At 32.1% G+C, this 17,092-nt stretch overlaps 1 protein-coding gene and 1 long non-coding RNA gene across 5 annotated transcripts; one reads left to right on the top strand and one right to left on the bottom strand.

The window, feature by feature from the left end:
• The first annotated feature begins 679 nt into the window (after positions 1-679).
• Positions 680-8,582, top strand: LOC149384871 (uncharacterized). 4 transcript variants are annotated; one of them, XR_016301190.1, is made up of 6 exons: positions 680-1,169; positions 1,728-1,794; positions 1,986-2,056; positions 7,230-7,367; positions 8,041-8,123; positions 8,276-8,582. It is a non-coding gene; the product is annotated as an uncharacterized LOC149384871 (long non-coding RNA). The 4 variants fall into 4 exon arrangements; XR_016301191.1 differs by having other exon boundaries at positions 681-1,169; positions 7,269-7,367; XR_016301192.1 differs by lacking the exon at positions 7,230-7,367 and having other exon boundaries at positions 684-1,169.
• A 1,624-nt stretch (positions 8,583-10,206) lies between these two features.
• LOC149384872 (Trypsin family protein) lies at positions 10,207-16,361 on the bottom strand. Its single transcript, XM_089625853.1, has 6 exons — positions 16,049-16,361; positions 14,340-14,843; positions 13,420-13,563; positions 13,053-13,293; positions 12,352-12,852; positions 10,207-11,253 (listed from the first exon to the last, which is right to left on the bottom strand). The coding sequence occupies exons 2-6, from the start codon at positions 14,832-14,834 to the stop codon at positions 10,820-10,822; spliced, it is 1,815 nt and encodes a 604-aa protein (XP_089481979.1). The 5' UTR covers positions 14,835-14,843; positions 16,049-16,361; the 3' UTR covers positions 10,207-10,819.
• Between the last annotated feature and the right edge of the window lie 731 nt (positions 16,362-17,092).

Genomic DNA, 17,092 nt, shown 5'->3' on the forward strand with positions numbered 1-17,092 from the left:
CGCCATGAATGCAAAACTAAACCTTAGAAATATTCACTGCAAGAGAGATGATTTCAATTGAAGAAATCTATGTTCTATTCCTCCACACATATAATCATATCAAACGATTTGGTTTATTTTTGGCATGTTTCGAAGAAAGAAAGAAGAAGTTTTCATTAAATATATTTAGAAAGAAACAAATGCTAGTCACATGTTGTACCAAACGATGAGAACAATATCATCATTGCCAAATATTCTCATTCTATATACTACTAAAAAGAGGTACACTATCACTGTAGCAAGCCTATTAACCAATAAAAAAAATTGAATAAAAATAAATAAAGTATTTACTCTTATCTATTGCTATGAGTGAGAATGAGAACGTGTATTGTTTTTATGATTCACGTAAGAGGATAGTTTCAATTTCAAAGTTCATTCTTATTGGACCGAGTGAGCCAAAGCCAAATTGATTATAAATATATAAAATTAAGATAGGATCGAAGCAAATGAAGAAAACATCCACAATGGATAATATTGATGCATTTTTTTTTCTTTTCATAATATATATATAGCTTTAAGTATAGTAGCTATAAGTTATAACTTAGATGAATTGAGGATTTGGTGTTGAGGTGGTTATTGAACACGTGTCTTTTTATTACTATTACTCTTTCTATTGTTTAAATTAAAAAGAAAGATCATATCAGCCGCTTCAATCCTTATCTATCTTTCTCTCTTATAAATCATCATTCAATTCTTTTGGTTTAGAGTTATACAACCATACACACCAAAAGAAAAAAAAAACCTTCTGAACAAGAGAAAAGACCTTCTGAGTATCCAACTTCGTAAAAAAAGCACCAAAAAAATACCTTCCCTCCTTTGCAAATATCTACAGCGTCGACAAGTAAAAAAGAAAAAAAAAACCATTCTCTCTTCTGTAAATTTCTACAACATAGACAAGTCAAATAAAAAGTTGTTCCCTTTTTTGCAAATACCTACAGAAAGTATCCAACTTCCTAAAAGAAAAAAAAAACTCTTCCCTTTTCTGCAAATATCTATAGCGGAGACAAGTAAAAAAAAAAAAAAAAAACCTCTCTCTTCTGCAAATATCTACAGGGAGACAAAAAAAGAAGAAGAAGTTGTTCCTTTTTTCAAATATCTACAGCGGAACTAAGTCAATCGTCTTGATTAAGGTATATACATATATACTACTTTTCATTGTTCTCTCTCTCTCTCTCTCTCTCTCTCTCTCTCTCTATATATATATATATATATATATATATATATATATATAACAATCAATTTTAATTTTTTTTCAACCTGTTAATTAAATTTGACGCTATATTTTTTTTATAGCGAGTGATTTATAATTTGTTTGAGGTTAATATGATGCTATAATTTGTGATTTTTTATTTTTTGCAAGATGTGAGGTTTATATCTTCGGGAGTTAGTATATATGTTTGTAAAGATGAGATTTGAGTTTGGCTGTGTTATGATGATAATTTCATAAGTATCAAGTCTAAATGATATAATGGTGTCACCAAAATGACTGAAAAGTATCAAGCATGTACGTATATACACGTACAGATTATTGACGTTTACAACTACCAATCACATTTGGTTTTTCCGTCTATCGTTGATTTAACAAGTTATTATTTTGTATTGAGTAATATTTGCTAATGATGTGATTACTTCTCAACATCAATTAAATAAATCATGAGTTCTTATTTGTGCTGCTATTTTCTTTTCAGATAGACACATCTTTAGCCTGATCATTGGTCTTATTGTGCTGATCTCTTCAACAAACGTGTTATTCATGTACGTCTTCTCAATTACTTAATTCATTTTGGCCTATTTATTGGAGTAAATATTTTTTGTATTCTTTTGTTAATTTAACAAAGTCACTATATTATTAGTACTGAGTAATATGTGTTGATCATAATATTAGTTTTCAGCATGCGTTATATTTATATCTTCGATGCTTCTTTGTGTTACTATTTTCTTTTCAGACATTGATCTTTAGTGTGGTCGTTGGTTTTAAAGTGCTGAACATTACTTCAACAAACCCCGCGTCATTCACGTAAGTCATGTATCTATATTCATGTGTTTAATAGTTCAAAATTATTACAATCATGAATAGGCTCATTCTATATACTCAGATTTTAGGTTAATTTGTTAGTATTAATATACTATAAAAAAATTGTTGCTATATTCAACTATAGTTCTTTATTGTGTGCAATATTTAATATTGTTTAGGTTATATATGCATATATATTATGTCCAGAAAATTTTAGGAAAGAATTCATAGATAATGATGCTTAAATATGTAACGGCTCCTTATAATTCTAATAAGAGTGTAAATGTACTTCAGTTCGTTTGATGGTTCTATTTATTTTAAGTTCTTAAAATGATCATTATCTCATGTTCAGTTCATTTGTTACATGAATTACTATATATAAAAAAGTCTTGCTGTATATTCAACTAAGATCACTTATTACATAATACAGTTTAGGATATATATACATATAAATTATCTGAAACCTTTACCTAAAAAAATATATAGATAATTACAAATATATTTAGCTAAAAACAATTAATAAATAACGACACAAATATATAGTAGATACTCATATATTTTATAACGGTGTAAATGTCTTTCGTTTCGTATTATGATTCTATATAATTTTTTGAAATTAATTATTATCTTTTTTTGTTTTCTTTGTATTTCTAAGTCATGGGTAGGAAACGTACACATCCTTTCCTCGATCAACCCAATAACCTACAAAACAAAAAACCTAAACCGAAGAATACTAAATACCTACACACTGAAAATTCATATTGTACTTCCGAAACGTCAACTCTATCTAACCGTAGTCGAACAAGATTATCATTGATTTCTAATATGCAAACAACACAATAAGTACCATCACATGAGGACTCATACTTAGACTTGGGTGATTGTAAATATTGTTGTCAGTATTGTGGTGCCTATTTTTGGTTAAATGAGAGTGTAAACGACAATCGTATACCCAAATATAGTTTATGTTGCCAAAACGGGAAAGTTAAATTACCGCTACTGAAAGACAGTCCTCCTATATTAGATATTTTGTTAAATTACTATGGTGGACCAGAGAGTAAATACTATAAAAAAAATATTCGTACATTGAACTCAATGCTATCTTTTACATCGTTTGGAGCAAACATTGATTTCAATATAAACAATGCCGAAGGTCCATATATTTTTAAAATCTCGGGCCAAGTACATCGTCTATTGGGATCCTTACTACCTACTGAGGACAACCGTCCAAGATTTGCACAACTGTATATACATGACACAGAAAATGAAATCCGAAACAGAATGTCAACATTTAAATTTGACGATTCTTCAAGATTTATTACTGAATCAATCATTACAAAGTTAGTCAATATGTTGGATGAAACAAGTATATTAGTACAAATATTTAGAACAATAAGAGATAGATATAAAGAAACGAATCTTCCATGTATAAGACTTAGACTTTTAGGCCGAAGAAATTGTGATTCAAATCAATATGATTTACCAACATCAAGTGACATTGGTGGATTAATAGTTGGCGACATTGGAGAATATGAAAAAGGAAAAGATATAATAGTAGAAACAAAATCAAATACTTTACAAAGAATTACAAAATTACACCCTTCATATATGGCGATGCAATATCCATTACTATTTTCCTACGGGGAAGACGGCTACGCACCAGACTTAAAATGGAATAGTGCTCATTTGAAAAAACAACCTATAAGAAAAAGAGTTCCTACGAGAGCGGTTTATTGCTACCAATTACAAGAACGCTCTAACTTAAAAAATACTTTACTGAGAAGCGGAAGATTATTTCAACAATATTTAGTCGACGCATATGCTTCTGTAGAAGAAGATCGATTAGATTTCGTTAGAAGAAACCAAAAAACTTTAAGGTCTGAAATATATCAAGGTATACAAGATGCTATTAATAGAGGAGATTCTGATGCAAATACAATAGGAAAAAGAATTATTCTTCCATCAAGTCACACTGGAAGTCCTAGATATATGATACAAAATTATCAAGATGCGATGGCAATTTGTAGAGAGTATGGAAATCCTGATTTATTTGTAACATTTACATGTAATCCAAAATGGCCAGAAATCACAAAAGCATTATCTAAAATTCCTGGTCAGAAACCAGAAGATAGACCTGATATTACAACAAGAGTTTTCAAAATGAAATTAAATCTAATACTTCAAACTATAAAATTGGGAAATATATTCGGACCAATTATTGCTGATTTATACGTTGTTGAATTCCAAAAAAGAGGATTACCACATTGTCATTTCTTATTTTGGTTACACCCTGAAAATAAAATACATGATCCATTGCAAATAGATAAAATAATTTCAGCTGAGATACCAAATCCGACGACTGACTCATTAGGATACAATATCGTCACTGAATTTATGATACATGGACCATGTGGTCTTGCCAAAACAAATGCTCCATGTATGAAGAATTCAGCATGTTCTAAAAGATTTCCTAAACAGATTCGAAATGAAACAACAATTGACGAAAATGGCATCATTAATTACAAGCGCAGAGACACCAATTTATATTCAGAAAAACAAAATATTAAACTAGATAATAGATTTGTTGTGCCATACAATAGAGAACTTTGCCTCAAATTTTGTGCTCATATAAATACCGAAATTTGTTCACAATCAATGTTAATCAAATATCTATTCAAATACTTAACAAAGGGACCTGATCGTATACGAGCAGTTTTTGAAAGTAATATATGCTCAGAAAATTCAACTCAAACAAATATTATAGAAGTAGATGAAATAAAAAATTATATTAACTGCCGGTACATTACCCCTTATGAAGCTATATGGAGGCTATATGAATATCATATACACCATAGAATACCTGCTATTCAAAGATTATCAATTCATTTACCACGTACACAAAATATTACATACCATTCGAAACAAAAACTTGAAAATATTTTAAAACAACCCGGGATTCAAAAAACAACTTTAACAGAATGGATGGAAATAAATAAATATAATGACAAGGCTAGAGAGCTTACCTATACTGAATTTCCAAAGAAATGGGTTTGGAACCACAAAGATAAAATATGGACTCAGAGACAATCTGGTCATACAACTGGGCGAACATATTATGTTCACCCGAATTCAGGAGAATTGTACTATTTAAGATTGTTGCTAAATCATAAAAAAAGTGCTACTAGCTTTGAATCATTACAAATTATTGACGAAATTAAATATCCAACATTTCAATCAGCATGCAACGCTTTAGGATTATTAGGTGATGATAAAGAATGGGACGATTCAATTTTTGAAGCTGCATTTATATCAACATCAACACAATTAAGACAATTATTTGTTTTAATTTTATTATTTTGTAATGTAAATGATCCAATCAAATTGTTTGAAAAGCATTGGAAATTTATGACTGACGACATAATATTTAGAATTCGTAAATTATTCAACAATAATTATTTTCAAATACCTGATCATGAATTACATGATTATGTATTGTATGAATTAGAAAAAATATTGAATATGAATTCATCAAGTTTGTCAAGTTATAATTTACCTCTACCAAAACAATCATTACTAGATGACTTGAATAATAAACTTTTAAGAGACGAGCTAAATTACGATACAAATAAATTAAAAGAAGAACATTCAAAATTAATCGATTGTTTGAATGAAGAACAAAGAGACATATATGACAAAATCGTAAATGCGGTTACAAACCATAGTCACAAATTATTTTTTATTAGTGGCCATGGAGGAACTGGAAAAACGTATCTATGGAACACTATAATTAGTAAACTAAGATCAAATAATGAAGTTGTATTAGCAGTTGCATCATCTGGAATAGCATCTTTATTATTACCAAATGGAAAGACAGCACATTCTAGATTCAAAATACCTTTATCTGTTGATAAATTCTCCACATGTTACATTAAAAACAAACTCAATTAGCAAAATTAATTGAAAAAACATCCCTTATTTTATGGGATGAAGCACCAATGAATAACAGATATTGTTTTGAAGCCCTTGATAAGTCATTACAAGATTTAAGAAATAATTACGATACACCATTTGGAGGAATGACTATAGTATTAGGCGGTGATTTCCGCCAAATATTACCTATTATAACAACAGGATCTAAAGAGCAAATAATTGATGCAACATTAACCAATTCTTATTTGTGGAAATATTTTGATATTTTAACTTTAACGAAAAATATGAGACTTAACCGACATAATATATCATCACAAGAGAAAGAAGAAATTGTTGAATTTTCCACATGGATTTTAAACATTGGTGATGGTATTGTAGATGGAATAAAAGATTTAGAAAACGAAGATGCGACATGGATAAATATACCTGACAAATATTTACTACATTATGATTTAAACCCAATTGAAATAATCTTTCATTCAATATATACTGATTTTCTTACTAATTTTAATAATATTGAATATTTGAAACAACGAACAATTGTAGCCCCAAGAAATAAAACCGTTGATCAAATAAATCAGTATATTTTAGCAATACTACCAACTGATTCAAAGACGTATTATAGTTGTGACACAATTTCACCATCCCATGGAAACGTGGATGAACTAAATCTTTTATACCCCGAAGAATTTTTAAATACATTGAATTTTAATGGATTACCACCACATGAATTAACTCTAAAAATAGGAACGCCTATTATGTTATTACGGAATTTGAATCCATCTTTAGGATTATGCAATGGTACAAGATTACTTATCACACAACTAACAAATAGAATAATCGAAGGACAAATAATTACTTCTGACAATACAAATGAAAAAGTCTATATTCTTAGAATAGAGATGACTGTACATGAATCCAAATGGCCTTTCATTTTAAAAAGAAGGCAATTTCCTGTTAGAATGTCATATGTTATGACAATAAATAAAAGTCAAGGACAATCTCTTGATAAGATTGGTTTGTACATAGAAAATGAAATTTTTACTCATGGTCAATTATATGTAGCGCTGTCTAGAGTCAAATCACCACATGGATTATTTATATTGATTCATGAATCCTTGAATAAATATCCAAATCATATAAAAAACATTGTTTACAAAGAAAATCTTTATAGTACAAAATAAAGCACATACTACCGTCTATTTCCTATGAAATGATATATTCATGGACACATGCATTATTATAGGAGTTGACAAATTATGGAAATACAAATTTAAATTCATAGGAGTTTTAGCGACTCCGCAGTGGGTTTGCGGGAAAAAATCTCAACAAAGATGTTACCATCGGGCACCGGCCAAATAACTATGTTCAGCTTCATGAATAGGTAAACACATATAATTTATTTAAATATTGTAAAGTTATATTACTAGCATAATTATTCTCATATACTTCTAACATTTATATATACATGAATTATATAGGTATCAAATACTTCATTCTTTTTTGCTGACTCCAAATACATACTATTTACCTTCATTCTGTTTTGCTGCCTCCATATAAATACTATTTTTCCCAGCAATATAAGTGTAAATTAACTTTGCATTATCATCAGGTCTGCCAATTTAAAAAATTTCTTTAATACATCTCATATCCTTTGAATTATAAATATGGGGTTATTTAAATATATATTTAATTTATTTAAAAAATAGTTACAGCTTTTCTTTAGTTTTTGAAGAATAATTAGGCATTATATGTTGCCCATGAAAATATTTATCTGATAATGATAACATGGAATCAATTCTTAGTATTTGTGGTTTATTTGTTTTATTTTTCACCTTTTTTCCCGTTCAACAAAACTTGGAATTGAACTAATACGAATTTCCATTGCATGACATAGACCTCCTTTTTAAAACATATAACTTTTTTAATTGTTATGATATTATTAGATTTAATATTATTGTTTATACTATTCATAAGGTCTTGAGTTCTTGAAAAAATATAAGTTATTAACTTTGATTATAATATTTCCTAAATACTCTTTGAAATTCTTTTTGCAGATGGTGAAAACTTTACAAGATCCATCATTTTGCAATTTTTTGCAAAAACTACAATCTCTGCTTAAATATATCTCTACAATAAGGTATTTTTAGTTCATTTAAATGTTTGATTTAATATTCAAATATAAGTTTAATTACTTAATTTGTTTTTATGATTCTATTTAATATTCTTTAGTTTATTATTAACTCATGTTACTTCTTAAATATGATTCGATTTATCAATATTTATTTGCAGGACTACAAAAGACCTCATGACATTATGTATTAGATTGGGTAGCAATTTTGCAAATGCATCGTCAACACGGTTTTGAATAAGTAGTAATACATATATACATATGAATGTATAAACACATGTATGAATATATGTATATATATAAATAATAACATATGTATGAATATATGTATATATATACCATATTGATACACACATGTATGAATATATGTAAGTACTAAACATAATTAAAAGCATATGTTATCTTTAATTGGCATAAAATTTGACGAGATGATTACGTGTAAAACTATAATTATATTTTTACTAAGATAGTGGGAGCTCACAATTAACCCGCGGCAACGCGCGGGTAAATTAACTCGTTAATACTAAAGAAGTGATGAAGCGTAGTAGAAAAGACAAGACAATATTTTCATTAATTTTTTTAATTCAAACAAACATTTAAATAAAAGGGCAAAATCGGAATCAAGAAATTGGTTTAACTGCCACATAATTAAAATTGGCTTTTTAAACAAAAGTTTTGAAACGTTGGCTAGTTTACAATTTTAATGTTTCACGTTGGCTACTTCGTGTAATTTTTCTTATAATAATGAAATAGTTGAGCCTCTAGGTTTTTGTTTCTTACTTTTTAACCTTAATTCCTTGTTTGTTGGTGTGTAGTAATTTTCGCGACGTAATAGCCGCATAAATAAAATAAAATAAAAAAACAAATGGTCGACTCAAGTACACGTTCTATAATGTTTTATAAATCACGTCGCTAATAGAAAATAAAATGTGCTTTTGGTTGTATAGCCGAAGTAAATATAGTTATAAATGAGTTGAAGTTTGATCACTAAAGTGAACGCAATGTTAGGATATTATTTTCTTTAATGAGCTATTATATTTATATAATTATGATGGGGATAAACTACACGGTTGCCCCCAAAATTATACCACTATTAACATTTCACTCCCTCAAATCTGAAATCATGCATCATAGGTCCTGAAATCCTACTTTGCAACAAATTACTCCTTGTCAACTTTTATTGACATAAATCGTCATTTTTGTCACGTTTTAAGCGCGTGAATCTTTACTTGAATGAAATTATTACAACACCCTTAATTGAAACAATTAAATGAGCATGTATACATTAGCCAAAAATCGAGCTAGGGTTCCAAAAATCGAGTGAACCAGAGGCGTGATCCTTGGAATTTCGGTTGAGAAAATGGATGGAAGTCAGTCTCGGAGCAACGAAACATCAATTAACGCTCGACCTAGTACAAATGATGAAGCTTAGTCGTCTGGCGAAGCTCAATCTTCTGACGAAGCTCGTTGGCGACCTAGTTGTTTTTGCGGATTCCCAAGCTTCCAAAGCACTTTGTGGACTGATGATAATCTTGAACAGCGATTTTTTGGGTGTTCTCATTATAAGGTACGTTGTTGTTTGTGTTGAATGAATGTGTATACAATTAGAGTGGATTAATTTTGCAAAAAGGAAAATTCAACGGTTGTGGATTTTTAGAGTGGATTGAAAGTGACTATTTACCTAAGATTTATCAAATGTTGGCTATTTAGCAATGTACATACATAATATCTATTTGTTATAGAATTTTTATCGATATATCCATTGGTAGTCGATATATCATTGGTAGTCGGTATTGAAATTATTATAAGATACCTGTCGATATATCCGTCAATACTCAATATATCAGTAAAATCAAAACTTCGGTATCAGTATCGATATTTTAATCATTAATTTGAACCAATCAATTCACGAACAATATACTACGAATTAACTTCACGATGGAAAACTTTTGAATTCACGTATAAAACCTTATACTCATTAAAATGTGTATGCAAATTAATTATGAGATTCAATTATCAAATCAATTAGTATGTCCAGTGTAGTGCTTTCATAATAATATATGTATCATCAGACTATATAAAACAATCACAATTCACTTTTACTCACAATTTTTCTTATTGGCGAGAGTCAAATTCATAAAACAAATCGGAAGGTACAAATACTTTTCCGTCGCAGCTTGAACTTTTACAGCATGTTCTCTCCTCTACCACACTAGACTTTTCCTATACGATCCTGAGCGATGTGGCTTCCAAAAGAGACATTTTACATTCTTTTGAAAAACCCCCCATTGCCATTCAAGCTCCCACTAAAGGGGGGTATCCCAATTTTTTTATGGTACAAGACCTTACACAAAGGGATACAGTTGAAGAAATTAAACGACATAATACCCCCTAACAATCTGTGTAACATATTTGTATGACCCACATATTTTAACCTATTCTTCAAAAAAAGGAAAGAAAAAAAATATAATAGTAAAGAAGCCAGATGACACAAACCTGATGACACCGTTGTTGCATCTCAAGAAAAATGATCTTCACAATATAATTTGAATTTCTAGTTCCGACCCCAGAATGATGAAGGAAATAGCCCCCCCTATATATGGCAGTTCCACCATGCAAAAGCGAGTCAAGCTATGACGAAGTAAACAGCCCTCTCTCAGTGCGAGAGTTCCTCCAATGAAAGAGCAAGTTCAACTTCCTCGTTGCTACTTTGGTTTTGGTTCTTCATTGCTAAATGAGGATATTGTATTCTTTCTTCTTTTTGGTTCAGGCTCGCCTAACCGCAACGAGAAGAAATTCTCTTCCTCAGTGCCGTGCCTCAATGCTAAGAGGCCTTTAGGTTCTGGGTTCTCCTCATGGCTGCTTTTAGATTCGCTCGTTGTAAAACTTGGAATGAATTGGTGCTCAATGTTCGGAGCTGTTTCAAGTCCATTTTCGATATCAAACCCACCATATCTCAGATTTGGACCCAGTCCCTGGCAAGATTCCCCCTCAACTCGAACTAGTTGGATATTCAAACCAAGCGACTCGGAGGTTTCTCCAAGTTTGTCCTTAAAAGGAATTCGGTCCGTAGGGGATGACTCGCCAACTGTAGAATCCATCCCCGCAGCCGAAACATTTCTTTGCTCATGTAAAGCAGCTGTATATGAAAGAAAGCAGAAAAATTGGGGACAACACAGATCAGAAGTAAGATAATTGAAAATCACAAAGTTACCAATTAGTCCTATAAAGCATTCCTTGAACTAGTTTTATTGCGCTTCAACATGTGAAAATTTCTCAAAAGTTGAAGTTTAATAATGATAGATAATTAAATGAATAAATTTCTCAAAAGTAACCTCATTAAAGAAAATAATTATACAGCGCAAAGCAAACTGAATGCTTATTACTGGACAAGAGGAGGAGAATGGCAGTTCCAGTGAGCCTTGGACAATGAACACTTAAAAGCGGAATCTACAAGCATTCCCTAGTCTGGAAAGCAACACTAGCAGTGTTACCCAAACAAACAGCAGGTATTCGATAAGCTGATTTCTCGATTGATATTAGAAAGCATGAGAAGTCCATGTGGTAAGCCTCGTTTAGAAAATAAAAGTATGCAACTTGGCACGTATTTCCTGATCCAACGTCCAATTCTTCAGAAGAGATGAGCAAAGAGAGTTCAAAACATCTGTAGGGTTCATTCAACATAGCCTTACAGGGTTCATTCAATATTTTATCATAATCTAATGAAATTTTTTGGTCAAACAAGCGTAGCCTTCATTTTTCCTCTTCACTCTGCCTCTTCATTATAAATTTCCCGTTCCCTTTTCCCTTACAAATTTTAATACATCCAAAAAAAGTAAAGTAGAAAGGACCATTATTTTTATAATTTCTCCCTCAAATTTTCCCGACTCAAAAAACAGAGCAAGCGATTTTGATTCTTACTGGAATTTTTCTTATATTTTTTTTTTCTATTTTCCATCATAATCCAAGTTCAAAACATGGAGTTAAACAAATGGTTGAGAAGCAATATAAGGTGAAATTCTCAGGGCAGCAGTTGAAGTTCAAATTCAGAGATGTACGGAATGTCGATTTGGGTTTTAGTGATTCTTCTCTGCTTCCTAGGATAGAGCTGGCGTATTTGTTTAGCATGCGGTCATTTATCCTAGGTTCTTAGAAGTCTCATTTTGGTTGTTTATTGACCCAAATTATTTATACCAAAAAAAAAAAAAAATTAAGGCTGGAGTTTAAAGGCACAAACCTTGAAGGCCTTCATTGGTGGCAATTAAATCAAGCTCCAGAAGATCAAGCAATCGGCCTAGGTCAACTCCACTAGTCCAATTCTCAGGAGGCAGGCCAACTTTTAATTTCAAACGACCCCTGTTTGCAGTGCCTCCCCAAATGATTCCAACCGGCCGTGGCTTCTCTCCGATCGCACTAGTCAAAAGGATTAGGCTTCCACTATCACCTTCGAGATCAAAGGTCTGCTGGTTCTCACCAACAACAAGAAAATCTGTAAAGAAACAGATCCCCTTTTCATCGTTGTACTCTAAGGCATAAGCCATTATGGTCCCAGTCGTTAGACCTGAACTTCTCCCAACTTTTACCACTTGTCTCCCGATTAGACTGCTGATCGGAGACTGTAAATCAATTACGTGGACATCGCCGATCTCACCGACTCCTTTCACCGTAACGTTCACATTATTCATGTTGAAATCTTCAGCAAAAGGAATGAAAGCCCCATCAGCACGTACAAATGTTTCTGCACGAACACAGTGAGATCAAAATCAAAGTTAAATAAACAAGTAGATCTATCTAGTCTGAAGTATCCAAAATGTACACATCACGCTTAAGGAGATTAAATAATATAACTGTAAAATTTTCATGCAGAGATAGATAATCCAGGCAAAGTGTATTAAATAAAGAAAAAGTGAAAACAAGAGCAAATTAAAACTACAGTACCTGCGTTTGTTCCTGCAAAGATGCCATACCATAGATCATCTGTGATAAAAGAAGTGGCCCTCTCAACAGCCCCGAGATACACGCCAGGCCCAAGGCTTGGTGGAAGTGGATGAAACATCTTCTGATTCGGATAATCCAAGTCAACTGCTACATGCCGATTAGTGAGGAAGCCGACTTGCTGATTCCCTGTCCGGCTTCTTACAATAGCACCCATGGTTCCATAAGTCTCTTGGCTAGCGACCTAGACAGATAACGCCCAATTCAGCACCCAAATTTTTTTATTTTTATAACAGAATAGAGCACAAAAAAAATATCATAAAGGGAGTAGCACATCAGATATAAATATATATATATATGAAGAATATACCTGGGATCCAGAACCAACGCATGGATCGCTTCCTCTCAAGCCATCCACAAGCTCTGTATATAACTGCTCTTTTGGGGTGGCAGCAGGTGCTCCATAGTAGGAAAACTCCACCACGTCCACATCACACCATACACCTCCAGGCCCCTGCCACAAGTTTTGAAACAAATTTAAACTCCACAAACAAGATTATCACATTTTTTTTAAAGAAACGAGGCACTTTTATTGGCAATGTAAATAAGATAATGACAATATAAATACTTAATAACTAAAAATAGGTTCAATACACATGAACTGAAATACAAAGTTCAACTTCACTTTCCAACTTGTCTAGACAAACTACAATCACCCAGCCAAATTTGGAACAATATCTTTAATTTCTATGTTAAGAAGAAACATGACTCGTGCAAAGGCCAAGCAAACTCCAACGTGCAGTAAAGTTTAATTATGATAGAATCTAGTGTAAACACACACACACACACACACACACATATATATATATATATATATATATATATATATATATACATTAAGAGAAATAGATTAGGAAGGAGTCAGCGACAGTCGTATTAGCTCAGGGATGATTAGAACACAATTACAGCAGATTTTCAAGAGACCTGTCTTCTCTGGTTTAACTCCCAAATTCTTGATACCGTACTAAATCTTATCCCCTTTCCTTTTACTATTACTATATTATATCCTCCCAAACACCTGAGCTTTCATGACAAAAATACCCAAAAAAAAATATCGTCAGTTATCCTCATCTTGAGAAATGACCATCTTGCCCTTGCACCTCACGTATGTTCATCTGATTTGAGGTCTCTCAGTTTATGAGTGGTGGGTGGTGTAAAGGAAAATGGGGTAAATCTTTCAACTCGCACTATATTTTACGGAACAAGAGTGCAAAAGGGAAAGAAAATAACCTCAAGTGCAGAAGGCAGACAATGAACATCATTAAGCCACTGCCTGTGAACTTTACGTGCAACAAAGACAAGAATAGCTGGAATGTTTGTCAAAACACCCTTTCGGATTCGAAAACCAATTGCTGTACCAAGACTAAACCGACGCAAAATCTTGCTATGAAATGCCCTTATAGTCATCAACTCGAGCAAGGTGGTAGCTTGTTGGCCTGTTGGCAAACCCCCCAAAGTCTCAGGTAAAACGCCTTTTTGAAGGTTTCCAAAATAGTTGGCCCTATCTTCTGCTGCATCGTTTAATCGGCTTGAAGTCGGCCACGAGAAATACGCCGCATTGCTCTCAGAGTGCTGAGCACCCGACGCAAAAGGCTGGAGAGAAGGACTAGAGGATGGCAAATTAGGAAGACCACAGTAGTTCCGATCCATGTCTAGAGCAGACTCGTCTGATTGAGTTGATCCAGAAGGATGAAATCTTAAATCTAATCTGACCCTGTCCATCATTCAGCTCTCCTGCACAATCCAACACCTCTCAAGAAATATCACACTATAATTATCAAATATGAAGGGCCAAACGATATACATTTGAATTTCGCTACCCTTGATTGACCTACCCCGAATATAGTCATCGTTCAGTAAAGGACTAGAGTCTGATAGTATAATGTAAACTAACTGGATTTAAAAAATACGAACTGCTTAAGCTAATGAAAAATGAAAACAGAAACAATAAATGGCAACCAGAATACTATGGTGTACTAAAGTGGTAGGGCATTGGAGAAAAATAGTATAAGACTGGAACTTCTCTTAGATGCTGTAGCCATACCAACTATAATCGCTAGATTTCATAATCTCAACTAGAATCCCTCGTTCATAGTCTTTATTTTCCTCCGTATCTACAGCTATTCTTTTCTCTGTAGATCTTTTCCGCAAGTTCATGTTTCTTCAACATTCAGCATTGTCTTGAATTGTAACATGTACACTTTTAGCATCATGCAAAGCAATCAGATATCTAAGACTAGTTGAAATAGGAAATCAGAATCAGAGTTCAATCACTCTAAAATGTTCATTTTGCTCTACAGAGGTAAAACTGTAGAACACCGAAACAGAGATACAAATGGAAAAGGGAAAACCTTTATTAGACAATCCCACAGGAAGTAAACCATTTTTTTTTAAGTAACAGTCAAGTATTATAATGAAATTATGGGAAATATACATCGAAAGTTAGTTGAATGATGGCTGAAGACCGGGCCGTACGCAATACGCAACACGAACACGCCAACCCGACAAAATGTCTCAATTGATTTGAACCTAAAGTACACTTAGATCACATGGTTTCTAACCAAAATTGTCAATTTCTTTTCATTTCTCATTTCAGTTAAGGTCATCTATTCATATATAAAAATGTATCTAAAAAGAAAAGGAACTTACCCAATTCATATACAATATCTAAAATGCAAGAAACTTACCCAATTCTACACTTAGCTCATAAAGCTACACCAACAAGAACTATGAACGAATCAAAGGTTATATTCAACTTATGAAATTAACAGACACATCCTATTTTCACTGAAAGAAATTAGTGGTTCTATGTCGACCAATATCAACGCATTGATTGCCAGAAAAGACAGTGGAACCAAAAAATTTACAAAATACGGAGATTGAATTGAAGAGAAGTTAAATCAGCAATCAAGAAAATCTCATAAACGAAAGAAACTAACCGATCAACAATGGCGGAGCTGTGACAGAAGAGAAAACACCGTGGAACACTCTCATGCCCTAGTTCACTACAGATTTCCCAAACCCATCGATGATTATTGGTATCAGAGTTTGTCAAACCAAAAACCGCTTCTTTGATTAAATGAAACAATAGACGGAATTGAGTCTCTTCGCTTTCAAAGAAATAATCTATCTAAGCTAAGCCTATAGACGGACAGAGAGAAGGAATGAGTTAACTATATTTAGAAAGCGAGAAATTTGCCTTTTCGAAATGGAAAGGAAAAGTGCTGTTTTTGGAGAGAGAGAGAGACTACTTAATCAATAATTAATAACAATATATGATGAATGATATATCTATAGTATCTATGGAGCTAGGCCTAGCCTCTGTACAATACTATACAATACTACCCAAAATAACCACGTAATTTGTTAATAATTATTTTTTTCTCTCATTCTGTATAGCTTTTTCTATATTCTTCTCTTTTGCTATTCTATTAAATAATTTTACACTTTAATATTAATTTATCCCCTTTAGAATAATAATAATTGAGAGAGGAAGATTTTTTTTTTTTTTAATTATTTCTATCTATTTTTCTAGGATCCCATTGATATTTAGTTTGGTGGGAGAATAGGACCCATCCAAATTTGCTCCCCAAAAGTAGCGCACTCTTGATCCTAATAATTCTTTTCACATATTATAAGAGCGATTGAAACTTTTTCTCTGTTTGATTTTGAATTTTCTCTTGGGATATCTATTTAGTGAAAGTGCAGGTTTGATTTCCTTCGAGTTTTTTCGCACTTCCATTTTGTGTTACTTCAGAAAATATTATCAAAAGTATCTACTTTTACTATCCTATATATTTATTAGATTGGTTGATATACGAATATCACAAGACAACCCCCTCGAATCCTTTTAAACAATTCAGAGAAATATCTTAAAATGATTATGTAGGATATATTTAATTAAAATAATTAACTTTATCATTAAATTATGCACTGACTATTTGAGTATGGTATGGGTTTTTTTTAACGGAAATTTTCATTAA

The sequence above is a fragment of the Urtica dioica genome, chromosome 9 (genome assembly GCF_054948205.1).
Source record: "Urtica dioica subsp. dioica isolate 48M chromosome 9, U.dioica_male_clone48M_v1_H2, whole genome shotgun sequence".
Classification (NCBI taxonomy): Eukaryota; Viridiplantae; Streptophyta; class Magnoliopsida; order Rosales; family Urticaceae; genus Urtica; species Urtica dioica.

What these genes read in the sequence shown, in the direction of transcription:
- LOC149384872 (XM_089625853.1), bottom strand. Translation starts at nt 14,834, where the DNA reads ATGATGGACAGGGTCAGATTAGATTTAAGATTTCATCCTTCTGGATCA. An exon ending in GCGTTGGTTCTGGATCCCAG is followed by an intron (nt 13,294 to 13,419) that starts GTATATTCTTCA and finishes TTATCTGTCTAG; the next exon opens with GTCGCTAGCCAAGAGACTTA. An exon ending in CACCAATGAAGGCCTTCAAG is followed by an intron (nt 11,254 to 12,351) that starts GTTTGTGCCTTT and finishes TTTCATATACAG; the next exon opens with CTGCTTTACATGAGCAAAGA.